Raw genomic sequence first — 22,903 nt, forward strand, 5'->3', positions numbered from 1 at the left:
TACTAAATGCCTTGCTCCTGTATTGCATACAAGTGTGCCAGTAGTCCTAGTTTTACATACGAGATTACTTGCTGGCCCTTGTATACATGCATCACCATTTTGCAATCACTCATATAGCCCTTCTTTATTTATGTCGCTTTGCAAGCAGCCATTGTTGGATTAGCAGGGAAAGTGTACGGCTGCAGAATGCTTAGCCTCGTCAGACAGTTCCTAGAAGAGTCCCAGGTTATGAACCTCCAGTCCATCAATTGACAGTCTGGGCTGTAATCCAAAACAACTTTCCAACCAATGTGTAAACTTGACTTGACTCCTCAAACCATGCACCATTGACTGCACCCATCATTCTACAGCATGAGTAAATACACTTGTTGTTATTTATAAGCACTGTTTTCAGATCAGTAGTGAAAGTCATTGAATGTACATTTGTCTTGCATTTGCAACACATCTGCAGCTGTTGAAATGTTGGCTTTTCATTCTGCATTCTATAGTTACCTCCCTTGCTTCTTCCCACCCAGTGTACTCCTGGTTCTAGTTTAGTAAGTAGCTACTTTAAGCTAACCAGAGCAACCTATTTTATCTGTTCTTTGAGTAAGCAGCAAACTTCTCAAAGAACAGATTTTGCCAACACAATTAATATGCATGAGATGTTTGTTTTTAAATTGCAGAGGATATCATCAATAAAACCCTTTTATTCTACAAGTTGATAGAAATTGGGCAATTTTTAGTAGCAGTCCTTGAATTTTTAAATTGCAGTTAACTAGTTGTTTCATCTTTCTCCCTTACTGATTGCACTACTTGATATTCAGTTCTTTTGTTTGTTTGTAGTAAATGGGGGGGGGGTGGAGATTTTAAATTTGGTGACCCAGAATGGATTTTCAAATTTGATCGGATAATTTTATGCTATTTTGGCCAACTTGGTGCCAATGTCAAAGACTGCCAGCTTGTAAAACAGAAACTTGTCATTCATCTTCAAACAGGGTCGTAGGTTTTAGAGCGCATGCAGTGGTGTAAGAGGTCAGCTGGTGGACATGATCTAGCCAGTGAACGTAAACCTTTAATGTTGATTCAGAAGTATAGAACCATTCAGCCAATCTATCTAATGGTCCACTACAAAGAACACATGACAGATCAGTGTGCACATCTCAAACTCAGATTTACAACATGTTTCCCAATCTACAGAACATAGAAATATTGCTTTGTATACATTGCCTCATTGCTTTGGTCATCCTTTACTTATCTTGTCCTGTGAGTAAAGGTGCTTCTGTGTTTGTACAAAGCTGAAACGGATCCAGCAGGGATTGTTTCCCTGCTATCTCTGGCCCACCAGGTATCAGCAACACCAGCACAGCTTTCCTCATTTTGTGTGGTGCAAATATCTATTGCAAGTTGTCGATGCTGAAGGGTCCCTATTGGTTGCCAGTGTAGGAATAAATAATCTGTTTCCATGACAATGCTATGGTATCAGAGTGAAAGCAGTAAGCCAATGTATGTTGCTGGTGTTGCAAATGAACCATAATCAAGTAAAATTATTTAATCTGTTATGTTCTAATCCTGTTTTTAACAGCCATGGTAAGCTACCACTTGATATTTTTCTTTCTCATTTTAGAGATTTTTTTCTTTTCCTTTCAAAGTTCAAGGTAAATTTATTATCAAAGTACATATATGACCATATACAACCCTGAGATTCTTTTTCTTGTTGGAATACTCAATACATCTATAATAGAATAATAACCAAAATAGAATCAATGAAAGACTGCACCAACTTAAGCATTTAACCATTATGCAAAAGACAACAAATATAAAAAGAAAGAAATAATAAATAAATAAATAAATAAATAGATAGATAGATAAATAAGCAAGCAAGCAATAAATATCAATAAGGTGAGATGAATAGTCCTTGAAAGTGAGTCCATAGGTTGAGGGAACATTTCAATGATGTTTACATCCCCTTCTCAGTGGTGCTGCCACTTTCTAGGACTCTTAATTTTACCTCCATTATTCTTACTTTAACAGTTCTTTTTACACTACTTCAGACTGCACTACAATCATTGCACCATTTTTCTGTTTTGTGCTCGTTGCTGTATGGATTATTACCAAGAATACTGCGTACTGTGAATTTCACACATAGTACAGGTCTCAGCCTTGGACTTAGTAAATGGAAGCTTAAAAAAATTGCAGAAGCTGGAAATCTAAAATAAAAACACGGAATGCTAGAAAACTCTGCAGGCCAGGCTGCATCTGTGAAACGAAACAGTTAACAGTTCAGGTTGAAGACTTTTTGTCAAAGCCATTAAAAGAGAAAAGTTTATTGAGCTGTTGACAGGAAGGTGGTCTGAGAGTTGTAACTTGGGTGACCACGGGGTTAAGAAGCTTATCTGTTCACTGTGTGAGTGGGAATAGTTAACGAATGAGAACAGAGATCCTATGAAAGAGAAACAGTAAAATTTATTCCCATGTTCATCCCAGACAGAGACTATAGAGGCAACATGGAACGTTGAACAGCACAGCACAGGACCAGGTCCTTTGGTCCACTGTGTTGTGCAGGACTAATTAAATGAGGAATCAAATGTCCAACTAAATTAATCCCTCTGCACATCAACATTGTTTAGGATTTTGCATTAACAGTGTACGTTTGATCTCCCAAAGACCAACACTCACATTTGGCCAGATTAAACTCCATTTGCCACTTCTCTGCTCACATCTGCATCTGATCTCTATCCCACTATGTCCTTTGACAGTCCTCTCTGCTGTCCACAGCACCAATCATTGCATCATGTGCAAACTTACTAATGCAACCATTTACATTTTCATCCAGTTCACTTGTTATTACAAACAATAAAGTTTCCACTATGGATCTCCATGGAGCATCACTAATCACAGGCCTACAAACAGAATAAATCCCATTGACCACTACGCTCAGTTTTCTAAGGTCATGCCAATTCTCAATTTGATTGGTCAATACATTATGGATCCCATACATTTTAATCTCTTGGATGAGCATGCCATAAGGGACTTGCAAAAGGTCTTACTAAAATCCATGTGGACAACACCCACAGCTCTAGCTGCAGTCACCTCCTTTTAAAAAAAGCTCAATCATTACATGCAACTTGCTCTGTACAAAGCCATGCTGACTGTCCCTAATTCAGATTCAGTTTATTGTCATTTAGAAACCACAAATGCAATGCAGTTTAAAAAGTGAGACAATGTTCCTCCAGAATGATATCACAAAAACACATGACAAAACAGACTACATCAGAAAATCCACATAACATTTGGCAATCCCCAAACCAGAGTCCGGAAAGGCTGCTGCATATTAATATCGCACTACCATCTTAGCACGTTCCCCGGAAAGGAGCTCCAAATCCACCAGACAAACAAGACCAAAAACTAAAGCTACAAGACCTGCACAAAACCACATAGTTACAACAGTGCAAACAATAGCATAATTGATAAAAAGCAGACCATGGGAACAGTAAAAATAGTCCAAAGATGTTAAAAGACTATAAGTTCGAAAGAAACCACCACACAGTTTCCACAAGTCCTCAGGAACCCCGATTGACTTGTCATCCCACGCCGGCGGGGAATACCCCCGCACAGCGCCGCCCGACTCAGCCTCGCAGACGCAGCACACAATGAAAATGCCGCCCGACTCAGCCTCGCAGACGCAGCACACAATGAAAGCGACCTGACCACAGCGGACTCCGAGTCTGTCGAGCCTCCGACCATCCCCTCCGGCACAGCTTCTCCGAGCACCATCCTCTGCTGAGCGTATTAAGATGGCCCCACCAATGGCCATCGGCAACACAACCCCGAGGACTGGGGGCCTGTTCTTCCCAGCAGAGACCTGGACCTCACAGCAGCAGCAACGAAGAAGGTCTTCCTGGAGATTTTCAGATGTTCCTCCGTGCTCCCACGTCCGTTCTTCATCCGATTATGATTGCGCACGGCACCCCGCTTCACAAATAACAGATAATCAGCTCTGGAGTGGCCGCTGCAAGCTGCGTCGTGCCACCATCTTGGATTGCAATTAGGCATGCTTTTCCATTTGCTCATAAATCCTACCCAGCAACTTCCCTACCACTGATGTGAGACTCGCATCACATCATGATGTGAGACACAGTGCCTAGTCCACTCAACAATGGAAGCCACATGGTCTCCCACCATCGGTCTGTCCAATGAACCGGACTTGCAGTATTTTATATTGCCAAAGTCCATCAGGGTCTCACGATCACAAGAAAAATATTTACACCTTTAGTTGGACCTGGAGAGACTGCTAAGACCAATTGCGCCACCATCTTACCAGAGAACTACTTGCCATTCCTCTGGAGATAGAGGGGGCACAAATGTATTGGTCAAGGCCCCAGCAAACTCATCTATTGCTTCTTTCAATAGCCTGGGTTATATACCATCAAGCCTTGGGGAACTATTGACTCTAATGTTCTTTAGGAGACCCAACAATGCCTCCTTATCTATATTAGCACACTCCACACATGTCCTCATTAGTAAATAATAATGTGAGTGTTCACTTGGGACCTCAGCCACATCCTCCATCTCCAAGAACATATCCTTTATCCTTCAATGACCTGACCTGCTCCTTAGTTAATCTCATGCTTTTGATGATGTATAAAATGCCTTTGGATTCTCTTTAATCGTTTCATGGTCTCTCCTGGCTTGTTTGGTTTTGCACCCCAGCCTCTCCTCCTCTTCCCCCCACCAAGCTATTTAATGAGCTGCTTTTCTCCCCTTCCCATTTCTGACAAAGGGCCTTCGACCTGAAGTATTAACTGTGGTTCCCTCTCCTATGGATGTGACCCAAGTACTTGTTTGTTTTTATTTTAGGTTATGGACTAAGTATACATTTATGTTGCCTTAATGGACAAAGCTGACAAGACAGTTCTGAGGGGGGGGGGGGGAAACTTCAATTAATGCTCTCTGCCAGTTTCATATCACTTAAACTAAGCCTAATATGGATGGCTAGGGTGTGAACAGTTCACTGGCTGAGTTGGGGAAGAGGGTTTTGGAGGAAGTGTCCAAGAACTGCCAAATCATCATTAATTTTTTTTGTGTGTGGAAATGTTTCCCTCAAGTATTGTTTAAAAACATAATCAGCAAAATAGCAGTTCTATCATCTAGCCCGTCCTACACGCTTCATAGCTGAAATTATATGACTAGATACATCTGACTGTCTAGGCAGCCATATGATTCGCAGGACAGTCTCAAAAATATTGCAGAGCTGCTAAGAGAAAACATCCTCTGGAAATGTCGCTGGCAGTCAAATGGGCTTGTTACTTATTTGTCTTTCACTGGGAATAATGAATGACAGGAAGCAGGCTGGTGGAGTTACACACAAAATGCAGGAGGAACTCTATGGATCGGGGATCTGCTATGGAGAAGAATAGAGTCAACGTTTCAGGCAGAGACCCTCCTTCAGAACAGCAAGGGGGAAGAAGCCAGAATAAAAAGGTGGTAGGGGAGAAGGTATAAAAGCTGGAAGATGAGAGAGAAGGTAGGTGGATAGGGGGGAGATATATGAAGTGAAAAGCTGGGAGTTGATAGATGAAAAGTTAAAGGGCTGAAGAAAAAGTAAGTTCAAAGTACAGTTCTTATCTAAGTATGTATACTATATACAACTTGAGGTTTGTTGTCTTGCAGGCAGCCACAAAAGAAACACAATAGAATCCATTTTAAAAAAAACACACAAAGACTGTGAAACACCCAATGTGGGGGAAAAAAGAACAAATTGTGCAAACAATAAAAAGTAAACAAATAACAGTAGAACGTGAGACCAAGAGACCCTGAAGGAGAGACCAAAGTTTGAGAGCCAGTTCAGAACTGAGGTGAGTGAAGCCAGTCCAGGAACCCAATAGCTGCTGGCCACAGTCACTGAGGTAGCTCAAAGTACATTTATTATCAAAGTACTGTACACATATGTCACCATGTACAACCCTGTGATTCATTTTTGTGCAGGCATACTCAATAAATCCATAATAGAATAATAGCCAAAACAAAATCAATAAAATACAGCACCAACTTGGGATTCAACCAATGTGTAAAAGATAACAAACTGTACAAATACAATAAGAAATAAATAATTAAATAAGCAATAAGTATCAATAACATGAGATGAATAGTCCTTGAAAGTGAGTCCGTAGGTTGTGGGAACATTTTGAAGATGAGGCAAGTGAAGTTGAGTGAAGTTATTAACTTTTGTTCAAGAGCCTGATGGTTGAGGGGTAATAACTGTTCCTCAGCTTGGTGGTGTCAGTCCTGAAGCTCTTGTGCCTTCTTTCTGATGGCAGCAGTGAGAAGAAAGCACATCCACGGTGATGGGGGTCCCTGATGATGGATGCTGCTTTCCTGCTACAATGTTTCATGTGGATGTGCTAAACAGTGAAGAGGGCTTTACTTGTGATGGACTGGACCATCTCCACTACCTTTTTGTAGGATCTTTCGTTCAAAGATATTGTGATGCAACCAGTCTATATAGGCTCCACTACACATCTATAGAAGTTTGTCAAAAGTTTTAGATGTTATATTTGCAAACTCCTAAGGAAGTAGAGGCACTGCTCTGCTTTCCTCACAATTGTACTTGCGTGCTAAGCCAAGGTTGAGTCCTAGAACATAATAATACTCAGCACTGAGGTGAGTGAAGCAATCCAGGAACCCGATTCTACAAACCACCGAGCCAGTTTGGCACTGAGGTGAGTAAACCTCACAAACTAGTGAGTTGAATACTGGTTCATCTTTCAACCTCTGCCTTGATCTTTTTTAATTAAGTTGGCCAAACATCAGTTGACCTCTTTGGTCTGGACCCGTTGCTTTGATCTGCCTCAACAAGTCCACTCCAGCACTGTTTCATTTTTTTGCGCTCAGGCCCAAACCCCACACCTTTGACCCATCACCAAGTCCATTTCAGCAATGGCCACTTGGGGCTATAGAGTTCAGTTCACTGAATCTTTCAGAACACTGCAAAATCGCCAGGTCATACAAATGGTTCAAAAGCACATCTTCCAAAGATACAAACACAAGGAAATCTGCAGAAGCTGGAAATTCAAGCAACACACACAAAATGCTGGTGGAACGCAGCAGGCCAGGCAGCATCTATAGGAAGAAGTACAGTCGATGTTTCAGGCCGAGACCCTTCGTCAGGACTAACTGAAAGAAGAGATAGTAAGAGATTTGAAAGTGGGAGGGGGAGATCTGAAATGATAGGAGACCGGAGGGGGTGGGATGAAGCTAAGAGCTGGAAAGGTGATTGACAAAAGGGATACAGAGCTGGAGAAGGGAAAGGATCATGGGGTGGGAGGCCTATGGAGAAAGAAAGGGTGAGAGGAGTACCAGAGGGAGATGGAGAGCAGGCAAGGAGGTGAGAGGGGCAGAGAGAGAAAAAAGAGAGATAGAACAGGAAAAAAGAAGGAAGGAATGAATGAATGAATAAATAAAGAATGGAGTAAGAAGGGGAGGGCATTAACGTATTTAGAGAAATCAACGTTCATGCCATCAGGTTGGAGGCTACCCAGATAGAATATAAGGTGTTGTTCCTCCAACCTGAGTGTGGCTTCATTTTGACAGTAGAGAAGGCCATGGATAGACATATCAGAATGGGAATGGGACGTGGAATTAAAATGTGTGACCACTAGGAGATCCTGCTTTCTCTGGGGGATAGAGCACAGTTGTTCAGCAAAACTATCTCCCAGTCTGCATCGGGTCTCACCAATATATAGAAGGCCGCACCGGGAGCACCAGACGCAGTATATCAGACCAGCCGACTCACAGGTGAAGTGCTGCCTCACCTAGAAGGACTGTCTGAGACCCTGACTGGTGGTGAGGGAGGAAGTATAAGGGCAGGTATTGCACCTGTTCCGCTTACAAGGATGAGTGCTGGGAGGGAGATCAGGGGGACGAATGGACAAGGGAGTCGTGTAGGGAGCGATTCCTGTGGAAAGCAGATGTGCTTGGTGGTGGGATCCCGTTAGAGTTGGCGGAAGTTACGGAGAATTATATGTTGGGCCCAGAGGCTGGTGGGGTGGTAGGTGAGGACAAGGGGAATCCTATCCCGAGTGGGGTGGCGGGAGGATGGGATGAGAGCAGATGTGTGTGAAATGGGAGAGATGCATTTGAGAGCAGAGTTGATGGTGGAGGAAGGGAAGCCCATTTCTTTAAAAAAGGAAGGCATCTCCTTTGTCCTGGAATGAAAAGCCTCATCCTGAAAGCAGATGCAGCGGAGATGGAGGAATTGCAAGAAGGGGATGGTATTTTTGGAAGAGACAGGGTGGGAAGGGGAATAGTAGGTAGCTGTGAGAGTCCACACATTTTATTTCCACATCCCTTTCCCATTCTGATACGTCTATCCATGGCCTCCTCTACTGTCAAGATGAAGCCACACTCAAGTTGGAGGAACAACACATTATATTCCGTCTGGGCAGCCTCCAACCTGATGGCATGAACATTGATTTCTCTCATTTCTGTTAATGCCCCCTCCCCTTCTTACCCCATCCCTTATTTATTTATCTATTTATTTATTTATTTAAATTATTATTATTATTCATTTTCTCTTTTCTCTTTTTTTTCTCTCTCTGTCCCTCTCACAATCACTCCTTACCTGCCCTCCATCTCCCTCTGGTGCTCCCCTCCCCCTTTCTTTCTCCCTAGGCCTCTTGTCCCATAATCCTTTCCCTTCTCCAGCTGTGCATTCTTTTTGCCAATCAACTTTCTAGCTCTTAGCTTCATCCCTCCCCCTCCTGTCTTCTATCATTTCGGATCTCCCCCTCCCCCCCCCCCACTTTCAAATCTCTTACTATCTCTTCTTTCAGTTAGTCCTGACAAAGGGTCTCGGCCCGAAATGGCGATTGTACTTCATATAGATGCTGCCTGGCCTGCTGCATTCCACCAGCATTTTGCGTGTCTTCCAAAGATACCCCATGATTCCAAAGTCTGTGGATTGCAGTGGTCATAGTCCAGAAAAAAGTGTAATTAATGGAAAAGGTAGTTTTGTTTGCTGCCTGTAAAACATTGCTGTGTCTCACCAGCGTCATCTTTACCAAAAGGTGAATCTGATGGGAGATGCAGAGTGGATGATGGGAGAAAGGGAAGGAGGAGGGGCACCTAACTAAGGGAGATAATACATAGGTGAGAAGAGGTAAGAGGGGAGCCAGAATGAGGAATGGAAAAAGAGTGAAGGGGGAAGGCTGGTAAGTTCTGTTTTACTGAAATTTAGGGGTAGCTCAAATCTGCTAAGAGCATCACAGATATAGTTAAGGACTCTGTGGGTCTTTCTGTGTGTGTAAACAGAGCGCAGTCATCTTATGGAATTTGCTCAATGTTGTCAGTGTAATTGCATTACAGGGCCGTGAGCAGTTGAAGTTGCTTTCAGTCCAACACCAGATTGCTAATGGCTAGTGAATTTGGCCATTAACAATCTGGTGTTGAATTTGTACTGACACCTCCACAACTGCTTGGAAAATGGAGAAGAGGGTAGGGCAACAGTACCACTATCTGTTTTGCCCGAGTTTGGATGGCACGGGGCTTCAAAGTAAATCCGCCATATGGATGCAGTCAGTTAATTGAGGAAGATACTTAAAACAGTGGTCAAGTTATTTGTGTACCAGACTTTGATGTAAATTTTCACAGTGCCTCTCAAATAGCTATGTTAAAGAACATCAAATCAATAGCCATGTAAGTGTTGTTCTGAGCTCTCTTTTCTGGATCCGCCTGATTGCAAAAATCTGTCCAGTGATGGTCTAAAAGGCAGACTGAGATCCAAGAAGTCTTCTTAGCAGCAGAGAGGAGAGCAATGCCTCAGTAAATTATCACTGTTGCCTTCTGTTTTTAAAAATTGTGATGATATGGGTGTTATGTAAGTTAGCTGGGAATTGTTCCTTTGGCCATAGTTTAAAGAGTTACAAATGGAGCCTGTTTATCTGTGCTTCTTCCCTACCCTTTTAGCATTTCAGCACGTAATCCTTATGCATTTACTCCTTGGATTAGGTTCCAACCTCCAGTGCTACTTGCACAGATTTTAATTTCAAATTGTTTTGTGGTATTTTGGTTTTTTTCATTGTATTGTTTTCTTCATTGTATTGCAAGGCAGATTCAAGAATCTGCTGATTATGAGGGAGGGAACAATAAGGTGATTGGAGGAAAGTGTAGGAGGATGTCAGAGGTAAGTTTTTTTACAGAGTGGTAGGTGCATGGAATGTGCTGTCAAGGATGGTGCTGCAAATAGTTACATTAGGGACATTTAAGAAGCTCTTCAATAGGTGCATGAATGACAGAAAAATGGAGGGCTATGTAGGAGGGAAGGGAATTGATCTTAGAGTAGGTTAAAAGGTCAGCACAACATTGTGGACCAAAGAACCTGTATTGTGCTGTAATGTTTTATGTTCTGAAAGTCATAGTCACCAGATGTAGATGATGTTTCCTGTTATCTTGGGAGGAGTTGAGGTATTTTTCAGCATTACAGTTTTTGCCTGTCCTGCAAAATGGTGGCTGGCTGCTTGCACCTCCCTCTCTGGTTGTTGCTGACACCACAACATGACAGCAGCTCAGGGATTGCTGCCGGTCGGGCTTCCACTGAAATCAACAGTGTGTGGCTGTGCATCCATCACTGCTGATTGCTTCTCAGAGCCAAAATATAGAAAACAAAGGGAAAAACATCTCTAACTATGAAAGGTATGTTTGGGGGGGGGGGGGAGAAAGCACCTGCAGATTCTATTTATTAACTTACATCTATTTTTACTTCGAACTTTGCGTCACCTCCCACGGATGGTTCAGGGAAACGCAACTGGATTTCTCATTCATTTGCTAAATTCGTAGGGTTTCAACTCTGTTTAGACTTTGCAGTTTTGACAGAGCATTAAGGATCACCAATAAAATTAGATCCAATGGCATGTTATTCGCTATCATTACAGTCCCTTGGTAGTCATTAACGCTTGATTAGATTGTTAAAATGCTGGTAGTTACTCATCAACCTCAGGCTTAATCCATACCTACCAGGCAAAAACAGCAACACTGCTTATAAAAAGCAATCAGTGCAGCAGAACAACTGGTACACCACTGTTTAGATATTCATATTTATTTGAAGATCTGCCCTTTCCAAAAGTTGTTACACCATTTAAGCTTAATTAACAATGAGTTCCTTAGCTTCACCATTTGCTTTTGACAACAAAATTGGCCCTGTTGTGCCGGCTACAATACACTTAGGATCTAATTAAAGAGGTGGTGTCTGTAGTTTATTCAAGATCTGATTTACATAGAAAATGTTTGCAGTGTACTGAGGAGCTAATTTGCATAGGAGACATCCATTCCTCCCTGGGAATGGTTCCATTTTGGTTTTAATTACTGAGCTAGTTATCCTGAGACCTGGGCTGTTATCACAAGCTCAAATCCCAATGCAACAGTGAAGGAATTTGACTTCACTTAATTGGACAAAAAAGAGAGCATTACTTAATTCAACCATGAAACCAGTAGTTGGTTTTAAAAAAGGCAGCCTGATTGAATCTCTGGCAATGTGATTGCTTTGGCCAGTATCCCAAGCTCCTCCATTACATCCCTGTGCTCATGTCTGCACTGCCACCAGTCAGAAAGGAGTTGCAGTTGTATCTCTGCATAGCAGTAATTGTAAGAGTGACCATTGTAGAGTTCTCATGAAAGGGGTTGTCACAGTGAGGGTGCCTATAATTATGTTCCTTGGCTTCTAGTGAAGACATTAGTGGTGTATTGGCACAAGAGATCATGGACCCTTGGCACCAGTCTGTAATGTTTTTTTAGCCTGGCATACCCCATGTTAAGTGAGCAGTGAGACTTGTCAGGAGCGGCACCAGGCATATTTTAAAAAAAGATATCTACCTAAATGAAAAGCAAAACCTTTGCATGCTAAACATCAGGATCAGAAGTCAATAGGCATCACGATTCAATTCCACAACCAACAAATCAAACCAAGCTCTGCATCCATTTTTGCCCTCTACCCTTTACAGGAGAGAGTGAATCCAAAACTGCCCAATGAAAGAGACCAGATCATAAATGACAAACATAGAATATAGAAATCTATAGCACATTAAAGGCCCTTCAGCCAACAATGTTGTGCCAGCCATGTAACCTACTCTAGAAACTGCCTAGCCCTCTATTTTTCTAAGCTTCATGTACCTATCTAAGAGTTTCTTAAAAGACCCTATTGTGTCTGCCTCTACCGCTGTCGCTGGCAGTGCATTCCATGCACCCACCACTCTCTGTGTGGAAAAACTTGATCTCTGACATCTCCCTTGTACCTACTTCCAAACACCTTAAAACTATGCCCTCATGTGTTACCCATTTCATCTCTGGGGGGAAGCCTCTGGCCATCCACACGATCAATGCCTCTCATCATCTTATTCACCTCTATCAGGTCACCTCTCATCCTCTGTCACTCCAAGGAGAAAAGGGCAAGTTCACTCAACCTATTCTCATAAGGCATGCTCTCCAATCCAGGCAACATCCTTGTAAATCTCCTCTGCACTCTCTCTATAGTATCCACATCCTTCCTGTATCAGAACTGAACGTAGTACTTCCAATTGGGTCTAACTAAAGTCTTGTACAGCTTTAACATAACCTCATGGCTCTTGAACTCAATCCCACAGTTGATGAAGACCATTATATCATATGCCTTCTTAACAACACTCAACCTGTGCATCAGCTTTGAGTGCCCTATGGACACAGACTCCAAGTATTGTCTTCAAATTCGACCTACTGAAGTGAACCGCTTCACTTATCTGGGTTGAACTCCATCTGCCACTTCTCAGCCCAGTTCTGCATTCTATCGATGTCCGACTGTAACCTCTGACAACCCGCCGACTATCCACAACACTCCCAATCTTTGGCATCAGCAAACTTTCTAACCCACGCTTCTACTTCCTCAACCATGTTATTTACAAAAATTACAAAGAGAAGGGGCCCTGGAACAGATCCCTGTGGAACACCACTGGTCACTGACCTCCATGCAGAATACAAACCATCTACAACCACCCTTTACCTTCTGAGGACAAGCCAGTTCTGGATCCACAAAGCATGGTCTCCTTGGATCCCATGCCTCCTTACTGTCTTGCATGGGGAACTTTATCAAATACCTTACTGAAATCCATTTACACTACATCCACTGCCCTACCTTCATCAATGTGTTTTGTTATATCCTCAAAGGATTCAATCAGGCTTGTAAGGCATGACCTGCCCTTAACAAAGCCATGTTGACTATCCTCAATCAGATTATGCCTCTCCAAATGCTCATAAATCTGACCTCTGAGGATCTTCTCCAATAACTTGCCCGCCACAAAGTCAAGGGTTTCTAGCTGAATGTGATCAGAGATTATATTATCTTTGTTACATCACATATACATTGAAATATGCATGATTCATTTATGTCAAATCAGTGTGGATTGTGATGGGCAGCCAACAAGTATTGCCAACATACTATACCTCCTATAACATGGTCAGTCTCAGTCCTATCATCACAGAATCCAGGCCTTGCGCTAATTCAGTTGTCTCCATGTGATTATAAATATTGGGCTGAGCATAATCTAGGATTACAAGACCAAACAGCATACTCATAACTGTGGTGAAAATTTCCTAGTTAGGACTTCTACTCGGGTTCTTCCAGAACATTATGTACCTAACTATGTGGGGTATTGTCCAGACATGTCTATCCAGGAAAAAACAAGATCAAATCTAATTGAATTACTTACTTTCTCGGTTCTCATCAGTCTGGGTTACATCAGGACCAGTTTATTAAAGCCTTGGTTTGAACATTAAAAGAATAAGTTGAATCCCAAAAGCAATGTTAGAGTGATGCCAAAGTCGTATTGACACTGAAGTGGTCTCAAGGAGTCTAGTAACACATAAATCAACAGGAATCAAAGAAAACTATTCCCTTAGAATAGAGCCTGCATACAGGGACTTGATTGAATTTGAATTTCAGTCATCATACCCCCAAGTCCTTGTGGCAGGAGGGCACCTTTGAAAGTACAGCCATCTTCATCTGTTTCATTAATGACCTCTCCTTGACAAAATCAGAAGGAGGATTTCCCTCTGATTCCAAATGAGGCTCCTCAGAAAATGAAGTGGATCATGTCAGCATGCAGCTAGACTTAAACTGTATTCAGGCAAGGGCAGATACACAGTAAGGCCACACAGGGCCAGGCATTGATCATCTATAAACAAAGGCCAAAACACCTGCCATTAATGTCTAATGGCATTACTATTAGTGGGTTACCAACCATCACCATCCTGGTCAGAAACCTACTACTGGTACAAAAGCTGGTCAGATGCAAGTGACTCATCGCTTGACTCTAAATCCTTCTGGAACCACCACACTGTATACAATAGATGAAAAGTTAGCTGGAAGATTTCTTGGTGTCTTTCAAATTGCAAGGGCAATAAACATTCATTCATTACCAGATCTAAATCTTAGAACTCCTCTCTCGCAGCACTGTGAAAATACTCCCATCAGAAGGACAACAGTGCTTCAAGAGTTGTTTCACTGTCATCTTCCTGAGTAATTCGTTATGCCCAATAAATGCCTGTATTGCTGATAATTATCTGCAGTGATCTTTTTGTTTTCTGGCTGCTATTCAATGGTGAATGTGGTCAGGCGCATGTACAGGTTTTAGTTTCACAGTGTGCCAGAGATGTTCATTGCAGCAGTGCTGCTGTAAAATGTAAAGTCAGTCTCTGTGGTTTCCTCCGTAGCTCAGCTTCCTTTAGTGAGTTTGAGACTATTTTGTGACAGTCTAAATGGAAACAGAAGTTAAGTTAGGACCATTTTTTAAATGTACACTAAATACCTTTAGTTGTGGGAAAAGTTTGTGTTATGGGAAATGTACACCTGGTTAATCTCCTTTCATAAATGATTTAAACAAAAACTGGTTTCTGATCAGTTTTTGCTCTTTGATAATTAGAATTTATAGATAGGGATCTTGCATTTCAGAAAAAAAAGGACTTGCAATTATACAGCCTTTGTAACAACCCTTCAAAGCGCTTTGCACGAATGACATACTTTTGAAATGTCTCTGTTACAGCATTGGAAATTTGGCAAAAGATTTGCCCACTCCAAGTTATGATTAGTAAATCCAAGATAATGAACAATTGTTGATGGATGAATAATGGCCAGGATTCCTCTTTGGGAGTGCCTCAGAATAAGTACAACTGAGTGCGGGCAAGTATTGTTTAATGATATAGATAGTAGTGTAATGCCACCACTTCAGTCAAATATGCTGTTCTACTAAGAAGTTATGTCTTAATGTAGAACGCTTGTGTATGACTTTGTTTAATGTTGAGAGACATTAAGGATAGTGTGGCAGCCGCCACACTATCCTTGACAGATCGGGGACAGGGTCAGTGGCATGAAATGCAAAAGGACAGGACTCTTCACTACTGCAGCCTTCCTCTGTCCTCACTGCCATTGTGATGTGTCATCATTTTGCAACAGCTCCACTTTAGGTCCTGTTTGGAATCTCGCCCTTGACCTTACTGCCATGGATAACCCTACCATGCTTTGATGGTAAGCATGATACCTAAGCTTAGATACCTAAGCTTCAGATGGCATCACTCTTGGGATTTCAGGAACTCAAGTCTTTCCACCACACCAGGGTGACGATCCTTGGATGACAACTAGTACTAGTAATAATATAGGACATCACCTGCAACTATACCGAGTGCAATAATCAATGGGGTGTTAGCTTAGACATCTTTAGTGTATGATTTGAACTTGCAGTCCTCAGACTGTTGAGTATTCTGATGATAAACAATTACAAAGATGTGACCCTTGTGTTGATGTACTTTGCATTAGCTACATTTTACAGACCCAGACAACAGAAAGACCTGAACTCAGTCCCTTAACATCAGCTGTGGAAATTACATTTGGTTAATAATCCAAAAGTTACTTGGTAATGGAGTCCATGAAGATCTCCCTAACTGTGGTCAAACCACCTCTGGTTCACAGCTGGTCATCTGCCATTCTGGTCTACATGTGACTCCAGATCCACCCCATATGGTTGACTTCTAAACACCTTCTAAAGTGGCCAAACAAGCTGTTTTGCCATACCAGTCATGCTCCATTTAAACAGAAAATGAATAAAATGAACAGTTCACCCAGCATCAGTCTAAACACCGAATTCAAACGTGCAAAGTCCCACCCAAGTGCCCAACTGACAAAACATCGGCAATGAGGACTTGAGAGGAACAAGTACATGAGAAAACAATAACCTACAGGTACTGCTCCAGCTCGGACACAATCCTAGCTTGGAAATATATAACTGGTCCTTTGTTGACACTGCATCTAATGTCTGAAAGGCTCTGCCCCACAGCATTGTGGTAGTATTTTCACCAGTCAAGATGGTGCCGAGCTGCAGTCTGTGAAGATCACAGCTCAGACTTGCAGGTTGTTTTTAGATTTGTACAGGTGGCTTTGGGGATTTGGAGGGGAGTTCAAGATTGCTTAACAGCATTTCCACTATGCAAGTGTAAAGAAGAACAAAATAGTTGTTATACTGCATCTGATGCAGCACAGAAAAGCGCAAAAACACATTAACAAAAGAATGCACACAATTGTTACATATCTATCTCTTATATACAGAGATTGATTATATGTCTATAAACACATATAGATTGATTGTATGTCCATGAGTATCTACATCAGGTGACTGACAGGAAATGAAGAAGTGGTGGGGTGGGTTAGTAGGTGCAAATGTTGATCTGTCTTGCTGCTTGGGAAAAGTAACTGTTTTGAATCTGATGCGCCTAGTTTGCATACTACATAGCTTCCTCTCTGATGGGAGAGGAGTAAACAGTCAATGAGCAGGGTGGATGGGATGGGATCCTTCATGATGTTGCTCACCTTTTCCCTGCACCTTTCGTTATATAAGTCTTTGATGGCAAAGAAGGTAGGTTGGTTCCAGAGTTGCAGTGGGCAGTTTTGACTACCCGTTTGCCACAGTGCAGTTTCCATAACCATGCAGTGATGTAGCATGGTAAAATGTTTTCTACTTTGTATCTGTAGAAGTTTGTGAGTATTGTGCATTGTCCAGTTCCTTTCAGCCTCCTCAGAAAGTAAAGATTTTAGTGAGCTTTCTTGATTGGGTAGGATTCACTCTGGGACTGTGAGAAGTTCTGTAAGATGTGCAGTCCCAGGAGTTGGAAAATGCTCTGTACCACCAATGAAAAGAGGGTGTGTGAGTGGTTATCCTGAAGTTGATAACCATCTTCTTTGTCTTGTTGACATTGAGGAAGAGGTTATTCACCTGGTACCAGACCTCGAGCTCTTCCACCACCTCTCTGTAGGTTGTCTAATCTCTAATGGTGATGGGGAGTAGTCAGGATTTAGCAACAGGAATATGAGGGAATTGAAGACAGTTTAGAGTCTAAGCCTCCACTCCATGTTTGAAAGCCTACAATGTGGTCGAATGTTGGGCCAGCAGACTTGTGACATTGAAGGCTGGTGACCCCCAGCCCCCAGTTCAGCGCATTGTTGACATGTTCAGGGATCAGAGTTCTATGTGGGCAGGAGGCAGAAGGTACACAAATTTCTGAGACTGGAGTTTGAGGTCTAGTGTTTGGGGTACCATCAATGGAACTCGAGGCCTGGAATTTGGAACTTCATTTGTAGTCATTGGCGAGTCTTGGATTGACACCGAAGATCAAAGCCCAAAAGTCGATTGGCAGTCGAGGCCCAATGGTTAGAGCCCTGCGTCTTGAATCTGCTGGGGAAGTTAAAGGCCTGTGAGTCTGCTGGAGGTTGAAGAAGATGGCTTGTCCTAGGGTTGGAGAACTATGTATGTGGGTGGTTGGGAGGGAGAAACGAGGCTTGTTTTACTGTTGTTGCTTTGTCACTTGGTAGGTTCTGTTTAATTGTGTTCTGTTTGTTTTCGGTATTGTACTGCCCAACATGGTGGGCATGCTGTATAGCCACTGGAATGTGTGGTGACACTTGCGGACTGCCCACAACACATCCTCGGGGTGTTGGTTTGATGTACATGTGATGAATCTGAAAAAATGAGGGTGCCAGCAGTTCAAGAAACATGTTGCTCTTGATGGTGGCATCAAGATCCCAAGAATAACGTTTTAAGTCTCGGGTCACCTTCTCACTTGGTGGGGTAGATTGATTATCTCCATTCCCAGCCCCATTTACTCTCTATTGCTTGAATGTGACTCCCATCATACTAGAAATCCCTGGGGTGGGGCTAGCTAACGTGTGTGAGGAAAGGCAAGCAAATTATTACATGCTAGCCCAGGAAGCCAGGAAGGGCACATGACACAGATTGTAATCCTTTGAAGACATGAGCAGTTTACTTATTCACTTTTAATTCCAAAATAGTGAAGTTATGCCACCTTAAGATTTCTTGAAACAACCCTTGTTGCTGAATTTCAAATTAATACACCATTTAGCAACAACACAGGTGCCACTCTGCAGATCTGTCTAAATCATCAGTGTTGGATCCTGATAGTTCTGTGATCCAAAATTTCTTGGGAAATCAAGAATGAGGCAGAAAACAATTCTAAGAAATAAGGTTTATTAAGTTTTATAACGGACAGTGAACAAGAAAGAGCAGCTTCTAGAAAAATATAGAAGTAACTATACTGTAATTATTGGAAAATTCACTGAACAATTACATATAAATAGGTGCTTATATAAAAATATAAGCAAGCATAGATAGGAAAATCCAATCCAATATTGTTATTCATTTGAGTTCTTGACCAGACTTCAAATTTTATGCCAAATCGGACCAAGTATTAGTGGCACAGGAATTCCCAGGGTAGAGCTAAACTGTTCAAAATAGCATTTGACAGAGCAGGTGCCATTTTATCTGGTGAGAGATGTCCAAAGCAAGGGACACAGTTATAAAACCACATCTCTAGCATTCAGGGGTGAAATGGGAAAGCATTGGTATCACCCACAGGGCAATGGATATTTGAAAATTGTCTCCAAAATGGATAGGTAGGAGTAGGGAGGAATGCTCTTGAAATTCAAGGCTTGCGAAGGATAGTTGTTAGTTAAAGATATTGGGAAAGAATAAATGGAGTTGATGGTGCACTAAACAAAATCTAATTGGATGGTGGAACAGATTTGAGAAGCTGATTGAGTTGTGCTTGCTGTATTGAGCCAAGCACGGAGAGCCTCCTGCTGTAAGCTCATTAAGGAAGTTGGTCAATCCCCACCCTCAGGTGATTCATCATTTCTCAGTTAAGCCACAGCTAACTGTGTTTCCCTTCCTCAGCTTGATGCAGGTTTCGTAGCTGGGAGACCAGTGTTTCTAGGCAATCACCATAAGACAGAGCATATTTGTCGCATCGAGTCTGCTCTGCAATTCGATCATGGCTGATTTATTATTCCTCTCAAGCCCCATTCTCCAGTAATCTCTGCAAATTGCCCTGTGGTTACTTGGCCAGGCTATTGTGACAGCACCTGTGAAACCCACAGCCACAAACACACTAGGAAAACCATGGCTTGGAATTAATTCATCAGTTGATTATCTCTGCCTGTCACACTAGTTACTTTAAATGATCAGTGTATTTTTGATTTTATTTCCGGGAACTTGTGTTTTAAATCCTTTTAATTAGTTAGGAACCATGGCAGTCTACTTCGTTCATCCCCAATACCATCACCAGAAAAACATAAATTAGTTTTGTTGCAAACTGTATATCCTCAACTCTGAGTTAGCAGAGCAGCTAACTCAGCACAGATCAGAAGTCAACCCTGACACCATCTGGTCTCAGTAAGTACCACGCCAGATGGCAAGAACGACCCAAGAGCCATCTGGGATACTCCAGTTGCTTTGTTGTACAGCTAACTCTCTTGTGCATGTTGGATAAGCCAAGCTCTTTACCCTCCCCACACCCCCCATTTATTTGAAGCCCAATCTCAGCTTTGTCTCTGCCCCTCCCAAACCCCACCATGTCAATAGAATCATAGAATAAATGCTAACATGTAAAATAAGAATTTGGATTGTGGACAGTTGGCAAAGGTAGCATTTGGCATATTGCCTTCAGTCAAGAAATTGATTATAGACATTGGGATGTTATATTGCAGTTGTACAAGATGTTGTTGAGGCTGCCCTTGAAATACTGTTCAGTTTTGGACACCCTGCTATAGGGAAAGATGCTATGAAATTGGAAAGAGTGCAGAAATGATTTGTGAGGATGCTGCTAGAAGTTGAGAGACTGAGTTATAGAGGTTGATTGGTCAGGTTAGGAATTTTTCAGTATAGGAGACTGAGGGGTGATCTTAGAGAAGTGTATGAAAGATACATAGGGTTGAGGAATCAAGAACTGGAGAGCATAGGATTAAGGTGAGAGAAGCCTAAGGGGCAACTTTGTCACACAGAGGGTGGTGTGTATGGAGTTGCCAGAGGAGGCAGTTAAGGCTGGTACATTAACAATGTTTTTTTTTTAAAATTAGGTAGATACATGAATAAAAAAGGTTTAGAACAGGGGTTCCCAACCTGGGGTCCATGGACCCCTTGGTTAGTGGTAGGGGTCCATGGCATAAAAAAGGTTGGGAACCCCAAATGAGACAGGCTTAGATTGGTATCTTGGACAAGTTGAAAGGCCTGTTTCCATGTAACTGTGACCCTGTGGCATTGATGTGTGTTTGTCTTTCTGCTGTGTGGGATTTTGTAGAAGATGCTGAGATGCTGTTAATCATTCAGTGTTGTAATAATTGTAATAGAAAGCCTTCTGTTTACATAATATCTTTCATAACATCAGGATGTTGCCAAATGCTATGGAGCCACTTCTGAATAATATCCAAAATGTAGGTTGAAGTCAATGGTCCCTCTAATTTTTTTATGGACCAACCATTTCTCTGAGCAGGAAATTTTTATACAGCAGCAACAGCTTTGTGCATGGGAGCATTTCAGTTACTGCGTAGCCACGCACCCATGCAATTTAGGAGAGCAGTGGTTGAAGTGATCCTCGTTGGGTAAATCCTCTGTACTGCCACCAGCTCCTACAGTGCTACTGTCTGTCCAAATACGCCTCTGCAAGATCTGACTCCCATCCTGCTAGCATATGTTTTATTGAATAGTGTTCTTGTAAAAGTAACATGATCATTTATTTTTATAATAAATGAGTTTTAATAATACGCAGCACTTTCACTTTACCTTCACAATGTCATGGCAAGCTTACTGTTCATTGGCAGGCCTACCCATTTAGAAATGTTGGAGTTTAGAGATGGGCACATCCATAGTCAAGGTAGACTGGTTAATTTTCTCACAAACTCTTTGGCACCTCTTAAACCTTCTTGCAGCAGAACATAAAAGCAAGAAGATAATGTTGAAGCTTTATAAGACACTAGTCAGACCACACTTGGGAGTATTGTCAATAGTTCTGGGCCCCATATCTCAGAAAGGCTGTGTTGTCATTGGAGAGAGTCCAGAGGAGGTTCATGTGGATGCGTTTGACAGACTTGGGCCTGTACTCACTGGAATCTAGAAGAATGCATGTGGATCTCATTGAAACCTACTGAATGTTGAAAGGACTAGATAAGGTGGATGTGGAGAGGATATTTCCTATCATGGGGTTATCTAGAACTAGAGGGCACAGCCTCAAAATTGAGGGGTGACCCTTTGGAACAAAGGTAAGGAGGAATATTTTAGCCAAAGAGTACTGAATCTGTGGAATGCTCTGCCACAGGCTGCGGTGGAGGCCAAGTCCGGGGGTATATTTAAGACAGAAGTTGATAGTTTCCTGATCAGTCAGGGTATCAAAGAATATTACAAGAAGCCTGGTGTAGGAAGTTGAGTGGGATCTGGGATCAGCCATCATGGAATGGCAGAGCAGACTTGATGGGCTGAATGGCCCAATTCTGCTCCAACGTTTCATGGTCTTATGGTCTGAAATGGTGTAAAAGAACAAGGAAATGGAAACGGGATAAAAATACCCTTATTTTAAGGCATTCAAAATCTGACAGAACTCAACATTTAAAAATGTCTTTTGCAACTTTGAAACCCTAAAGCACTTGACAGCCAATACATTTCTAATGCTTCTCCTTGCAAAAAGCACAGCACTTCAATGTGCTATAAACAAGCACTAAGTAGATAATGTGTATTTGATCTTGATAGATGTTGGCCAGGAAAATCTCTCTGCTATTCAAATTTTGCTATGGGATCTTCTCATCTGGAAAAATAACACTGTTGACACCAGCGCTCAGTGTTAGACTGAGTTAACTGTTGAAATAAATTGGGCTTTAACTCCACTGAAATCAGCCCGAGTGACTCAAATGTTATTTCTCTTTGTTTGGCAGGTATTACAGAGGCACTCACGGGGTTATAGTGGTATATGACGTCACCAGCGCCGAATCATTTGTTAACGTCAAGCGGTGGTTACATGAAATAAATCAGAATTGTGACGATGTGTGTCGGATACTGGGTATGTAAATAATGATCTTTGTTCAGGAAATTATTTGAATCACTTTTCACCTGATGAGAGTGCCATTGTCCACCTGTGTCACTCCATTTCCCAATGGAAAATGCGGCATTTTTACAAACATAGAACAGGAATAGACTGCTCAGCCCTTCTGTTCCATCATTACATAAAATTGTATTTGACCTGATTGTCATTAACTCTCTATTCCCATCTTCACACCCTTTGCTTATCAAACTTAGTCCTAAAGATATTCAGAAACTTTGGACAGCTCTTCCTCAAAGGAGGATGGAAGCAAAGACTTGGGACCCTCGAAGAGATTTCTCATCATCTCCATCTTAAATGGGCAACCCCTTATATGACAGCAATAACCCCTTGTTGTAGAATCTCCCACCAAAGGAAACATCCCCCACATCCACCCTGTCAAGATCCCTTGGGATGTTATTCTTCAAACAGAGCATCCTACTTACCTAAACTTCAGTGATGGAGTAGAATATCATGGTAGAGTAGCAGGCAGCAT

General features: G+C 42.0%; 1 protein-coding gene across 1 annotated transcript in view; it reads left to right on the forward strand.

The window, feature by feature from the left end:
* Positions 1-22,903, forward strand: part of rab35b (RAB35, member RAS oncogene family b) — an 88,546-nt gene that overhangs the window by 51,949 nt on the left and 13,694 nt on the right. Inside the window, exon 4 of the mRNA XM_073055684.1 lies at positions 22,265-22,389. Coding sequence (XP_072911785.1) covers positions 22,265-22,389 — 125 coding nt within the window. The remainder of the gene's footprint in view (positions 1-22,264; positions 22,390-22,903) is intronic.

Source organism: Hemitrygon akajei, chromosome 9, assembly GCF_048418815.1.
Source record: "Hemitrygon akajei chromosome 9, sHemAka1.3, whole genome shotgun sequence".
Classification (NCBI taxonomy): domain Eukaryota; kingdom Metazoa; phylum Chordata; class Chondrichthyes; order Myliobatiformes; family Dasyatidae; genus Hemitrygon; species Hemitrygon akajei.